The sequence below is a fragment of the Labrus mixtus genome, chromosome 7 (genome assembly GCF_963584025.1).
Source record: "Labrus mixtus chromosome 7, fLabMix1.1, whole genome shotgun sequence".
NCBI lineage: Eukaryota > Metazoa > Chordata > Actinopteri > Labriformes > Labridae > Labrus > Labrus mixtus.
The window spans coordinates 31,733,175-31,739,503 of record NC_083618.1 but is presented as its reverse complement, the minus strand read 5'-3'; the positions used below and the strand labels follow the sequence as shown (position 1 = coordinate 31,739,503).

At 45.3% G+C, this 6,329-nt stretch overlaps 1 protein-coding gene across 2 annotated transcripts in view; it reads right to left on the bottom strand.

Annotated features, from left to right (window-relative positions):
• Window positions 1-213: 213 nt before the first annotated feature.
• oser1 (oxidative stress responsive serine-rich 1) overlaps window positions 214-6,329 on the bottom strand; it is a 6,344-nt gene continuing 228 nt past the window's right edge. The window contains exons 1-4 of one of the 2 annotated variants that reach the window (XM_061041643.1): window positions 5,902-6,078; window positions 4,704-4,813; window positions 3,504-3,620; window positions 214-1,435 (exon numbers count right to left, since the gene is read on the bottom strand). In XM_061041643.1, the coding sequence (XP_060897626.1) occupies window positions 538-1,435; window positions 3,504-3,620; window positions 4,704-4,780 (1,092 nt within the window). In that variant the 5' untranslated portion in view covers window positions 4,781-4,813; window positions 5,902-6,078 and the 3' untranslated portion in view covers window positions 214-537. Of the gene's footprint in view, window positions 1,436-3,503; window positions 3,621-4,703; window positions 4,814-5,901; window positions 6,079-6,329 lie in introns of those variants that run through there. The other variant, XM_061041644.1, reaches the window with a different exon arrangement.

The window sequence follows — 6,329 nt, the reverse complement described above, 5'->3', positions numbered from 1 at the left end:
CTGGTCACTTCCTGTCAGTACCTGTCCTCTGTCTCTGGTCACTTCCTGTCAGGGTTAACCCTTACCCTCTCTCTCCTTGCTCGTGTTGTTCTCACTCTCTGATGTTATATATTGTCGGGTCCTTCAGCCCTTACAGGATCTAAAATCCTCTCTGCATGCATCCAAACATTTCACACCCTCCAGTGAAGAAATGGTTTCCAGTGACAACATTTCCAGTTTGTTTGTTTATTGAGTGAAATGAAATCCAGACACAAACACTCGGCGTTACACGTTTGCATATATTTCTACTTTAATGTCCTTCTGCGAGAGCCTGCAGCGAGCGCTTTGGCAGCGTCATCTGTAAACTGGAAAACAAAGATCGAAACAAAGCACAAAGGGGGGGGGGGGGGGCAAACAGAGGGCGGGAGAAACAGGTTCAAATCAGTTAATGCTGCATCTTTAAATCACGACTTTCATGCCTGATCCGTTCTGCTACCCATAAGGCCTTTCATCGCACGCCGCCTTCACCCTTCTCTTGGTCATATTAAATATTTCTCTTTAAGTGTACATCATCTCGGCCATGTGTGACATCTTCTTGGGCATGTACAGATAATACTCCATGTAGCCAGAAAGGTCCTCTATCGTGATGTCGTCCACGTAGGCGCGCGCCTGCTCCGAACACGAGCGAGGCGAGCCCGATGAAGTCGACGAAGGTGACGAAGCCGTGGCGGCGTTGCTGTTGGTGCTGAGAGTTCTGGTGGCGGTGGCGTCGGCGTGGCCCGGCAGGCTCCTCTCGCACTCGGAGATGACGTTGCGGAGCCCGGTGAAGGAGTACACCTCCACACCGGCCCAGCCCTGATTGGACTGACAGTGGCACTGAGGCTCCGCCCCCTGTCCTCTCTCCTCCCCGGAGGCGGAGCTTTTCGTCAAAGTGCAGGAGCAGGAAACGAGGGGGGCGTCCGCGGCGCCACTGCTGTGGAGCTCCGATAACGCTCTGAAGTCGGCGGCCTCTTTGGGTCTGGATTTGGCTGCAGACTCCGCCCCTTCACAGGCACTTTCCCCCGGGCCACTCTCCTCGCTCGACTCCGCAGAGCTCCCTCCGTCCTGCCTCGATGACGTCACGACAGTAGAAATAACCACGGGGATCTCTGGTGTGTCAAAGCCCGCACACGATCCAAACAGCAGAGGGGAGATGTGACCCGGCGCCCCTGAAGGAGCGAGCTCTTTCTGAGCGGGGACGGGCAAAGAGGACGCCGCTCCCGTGTCAGCTGCAGGTCGAGGCTCCACCGGCTCAGGGACCGTCAGGCGCTGGTGCTTCAGGCAGCCACTAGGGGGCGACAGCGTGGACGAGGCGGCGCTGCTGCAGTAGGTGAACTTGGGAGGCTGCAGGATCGGGGACTTGGACCTTCGACGTCTCTGAGTTCTGGACGCTCCTCGAGAAGATTTCCTCATCGAACTGTAGACGAGAGAAGACAAAATATTAAACGTGAAATTATAAATTAAAATCAACATCATTAAACACTTCAATATAAACACGATCGACACAACATGACTCAGGGACTGTCCCCATCCGCCATGTTTCTCTGTGATGTCATGATGAGTCAGTCTGGTCAGGTGACCTGCATCAGCCAGCAGAGCTCGTCAGCTCAGATAGCACGAGCGGTTTACTGACGAGCCTCTGAATGTTGAGATTTGAGTCAACAGCTCGTCAATACAAAACACCACACTTCAGTTTGTCCACCTTCAAAATAAAAGCACCAGACTTCAGTTTGTCCACCTTCAAAATAAAAACACCACACTTCAGTTTGTCCACCTTCAAAATAAAAGCACCACACTTCAGTTTGTCCACTTTCAAAATAAAAGTACCACACTTCAGTTTGTCCACCTTCAAAATAAAAGCACCACACTTCAGTTTGTGCACCTTCAAAATAAAAGCACCACACTTCAGTTTGTCCACCTTCAAAATAAAAACACCACACTTCAGTTTGTCCACCTTCAAAATAAAAGCACCACACTTCAGTTTGTCCACCTTCAAAATAAAAGCACCACACTTCAGTTTGTCCACTTTCAAAATAAAAGCACCACACTTCAGTTTGTCCACTTTCAAAATAAAAGCACCACACTTCAGTTTGTTCACCTTCAAAATAAAAGCACCACACTTCAGTTTCTCCACCTTCAAAATAAAAGTCCTGCACTTCAGTTTCTCCACCTTCAAAATAAAAGCCCTGCACTTCAGTTTGTCCACCTTCAAAATAAAAGCACCACACTTCAGTTTGTCCACCTTCAAAATAAAAGCACCACACTTCAGTTTCTCCACCTTCAAAATAAAAGCACCAGACTTCAGTTTGTCCACCTTCAAAATAAAAGTACCACACTTCAGTTTGTCCACCTTCAAAATAAAAGCACCAAACTTCAGTTTGTCCACCTTCAAAATAAAAGCCCTGCACTTCAGTTTGTCCACCTTCAAAATGAAAGCACCGCACTTCAGTTTGTCCACCTTCAAAATAAAAGCACCAGACTTCAGTTTGTCCAACTTCTAAATAAAAGCACCACACTTCAGTTTCTCCACCTTCAAAATTAAAGCACCGCACTTCAGATTGTCCACCTTCAAAATAAAAGCACCAAACTTCAGTTGGTCCACCTTCAAAATAAAAGCCCTGCACTTCAGTTTCTCCACCTTCAAAATTAAAGCACCGCACTTCAGTTTGTCCACCTTCAAAATAAAAGCCCTGCACTTCAGTTTGTCCACCTTCAAAATAAAAGCCCTGCACTTCAGTTTCTCCACCTTCAAAATAAAAGCACCAGACTTCAGTTTGTCCACCTTCAAAATAAAAGCACCAGACTTCAGTTTGTCCACCTTCAAAATAAAAGCACCACACTTCAGTTTGTCCACTTTCAAAGTAAAAGCACCACACTTCAGTTTGTCCACCTTCAAAATAAAAGCACCAGACTTCAGTTTGTCCACCTTCAAAATAAAAACACCACACTTCAGTTTGTCCAACTTCTAAATAAAAGCACCACACTTCAGTTTGTCCACCTTCAAAATAAAAGCACCAAACTTCAGTTTGTCCACCTTCAAAATAAAAGCCCTGCACTTCAGTTTCTCCACCTTCAAAATTAAAGCACCGCACTTCAGTTTGTCCACCTTCAAAATAAAAGCCCTGCACTTCAGTTTCTCCACCTTCAAAATAAAAGCCCTGCACTTCAGTTTCTCCACCTTCAAAATAAAAGCACCAGACTTCAGTTTGTCCACCTTCAAAATAAAAGCACCAGACTTCAGTTTGTCCAACTTCTAAATAAAAGCACCACACTTCAGTTTGTCCACCATCAAAATAAAAGCACCACACTTCAGTTTGTCCACTTTCAAAATAAAAGCACCACACTTCAGTTTGTCCACCTTCAAAATAAAAGCACCAGACCACATGTAACAGTGGTTTTAAAAGCTAAATTTAGTAAATGGAGGTGACGCAGACCCCCGGGTTTGTCCCTCAAACATATAAAAATGAGCGGGGACCTGGACCTACCCGTGCCAGTTGTCCTTCGGGCAGCTCAGTTTGGGCTTCGCTCCGCTCGAGTCAGGACAAGCTCGGGATGGCGCTCTTGGAGTTAACGCCTCGGACACGCTCACAGCTCCAGGTAAACTGAAACAGACAGAAAACAAACTTTCAGGAACTTTGTGACAGGAAGTGAGCAGCCAACAACCAAAACATGAAAACACCTTTCAACATGGCCATCATGTTCTCTAAACCTGAATGTTCCCTCAGTTAGAGCTGAACGAGTTCTAATCATCATAACTGGGATGTGTAATGTCACGTGACCTGAGTAGCATTGCTGCTACTTTTGTATTCTTTAATGCACAACGCCAACGTGTCAGGTTCTTCTCCTCCTCAGCTGTTTTCACTCACAGAGGCCTGATTGGAAAGGGCTCGTTACCCCCCCGTGTCCACCTGTGGGTTTTTTTCTGAGCATCAGCGTCTTTTTTTATTTGTTTCCAATGAGGAGAGAGCGTTCGCAGCAGCAGACGGCCGCCCGGAGAAAGAAAGTTGACGAGCTGGAGCAACGGCCTGCTAACGCTAACATGACCATCATGTTTGTCATTCTGTGTTCAACTTTCATGTTGTGATGATTTTGGTGCCCCCTGTGGAAAAAACTCTGCTTGTTATCGCTAAGCTGTACACGTCTAAGACCCTGAGTCCACCTTACATGAAGCGTTTGTGCGCTGAGAAGAAAAGCGCTGCACGTCTGTCCCGTCTCCATGACAACAGTCACTTCCAAACAGCCGCTGTATGACCGACACCGCTCCGTTGCTTTTGACTTTAAGTTTTATTCACAAGACTTTTTTCCCTTCACTATGAGAGCAATCAGAGGACGTTTGTCCTCCTACTTTGTCTGGACATGGAGCGAGGATGATATGAGGTCAGGGCACGATACGGGGAATATTATCAATATTCAAATCACTTTGAGCAGCAACACAAAAAAGGTGGTGCCCTCAGAAAAAAGACGCCTACTGCTGCGAACTCTCTCAACTCATTAAAAACTATTTAAAAGAGACGCTGGAGCTCAGAAAGAAAATCTAAGTGTACACGAGGACTCAGTGGTGTTCTGCTGGTTTTTAGGAGGAACAGCAGCTCCGCTCTTCACTGAGGAGGAATAACCTTCTCATGTTGGTTCATAAAGTCGAGGTGATGTCAGGATGAGTCACAACAATGACGGACGGTTTTTACCTCTCAGCGTCGACCCTCAGCTTCTTGAACGCCGTCTGCAGAGTCTCCTCCTCGCAGTCCTTCCTTCCTGCCTCCATGGTGGGAGGAGGCTGCTCTGACCAGCCACCCAGCTGACACAAACAAACAACAACATTAACTTGTCATCGTAAAAGGATCACCACATTATAAGCTACTGTCTGGTTTAAATTCTTTCAGGTTAAAGGTTCTTCCAGAGTCCCGTTAAGGAGCCGGGTTTAAGTTCTTGTGTAAAGTCCGAACCTGACGTGTAAACAAGTTAGTTCATAACTTCAGTTTTAGAGATGATGTTCAAACTACGACTGGAGTTTTGAATCTGACAGTGGAGAGGAAACTTTATTAATCCTGTAGCAGCACGTGTAGTATGAAGATCCACTTTATTAACAAATAAGGCCGACATGTTTCGGCTTGTGGTCTTCATCATTTTCCCCGATGAAACATGTTGATTGCTTATTCCGATGTTTTTTCGTCACATCTTTTATGTCAGACTCCAACAAGCCGACATCAGCTCTCCTCTGAATCAGTAGTGAGGTGTTCTACATGTCGGCAGTAAATTGGACAAATAAACATCGACTCGTCCCACAGTATTAACCGATGTGTCGATGTGAGGCTGATACCGATGTTTAACTAATGCATCCCTAATAATATACGTTTTTATTGGGATAAATTCAGACTTTTTGTTTGTATTGTGAAAGCTCATGTTGCCATAGCGATGACATTGTGATTTACTGTGAAGGAGGAAACTTTGGAAATGAGTCTTAATGAGGTTTTTACTAGTTTAATAAAATGTAAATCAAAATAAATAAAATAAGTGTAGAGTAAGAGCTGTTTGAAATCCTAAATGATAAAAGTAGAGATCTCAGATGAATCACACTAAATGTTGTTGATCAACACGTAAACAACAACAACGAGCTGATGTCACTACAATCACAAAAACTCAGTTTGTGTTTTAAACTTTAAACTCGAAAACATTTATATCAAGTGTTTCACATGAACATATACACACTGATCCCTCAGCAGCATCACTTTTATTGTCTTGTAAACACAGCGTTTCATAAACACTCCCACCCTGCAGGCTAATGCTAGTGACTTTAGCAGCTAAGCTAACAGGCTAGCTGGCTACAAGACGTCTTTTTAAACGGTTAAAGATCATTTAATAAACACACAGACAGGTGATACTCACGGTTCAGGAGATCCTGGTCGCAGTAAAGAGAGAGATACTCGGTGCATAAAGTGTGAAACAGACCCGCTGATGTTGAATTGTAGCCAGCAGAGCTAACGACAGCTGAGGCTAACGGTACTGACAGGCTAGCTGTGAGGCTAGCTGCGTTAGCTCCGTGAAGTCCACAAAAACACGACCTGATGTTTTATAAACTGTCTGAACGTGGATCACCGGACATGTCTCCTGAAATAACTCGTTTCTAAAGATCAGATCGAACTACCAGCTCGACAGATGTTATCTGGAATAAGTGTTAATAAGGACTTTTCGTCTCCTCCTTGTTTACAGTCGCAGTGACTCTGCAACAACGCGCAGACCCGCTGACGTAACCACCTTAAAAAAACCTCACTGTGACGTCACTGCGCTGTTTAAAAACATGTGTAAACACAACA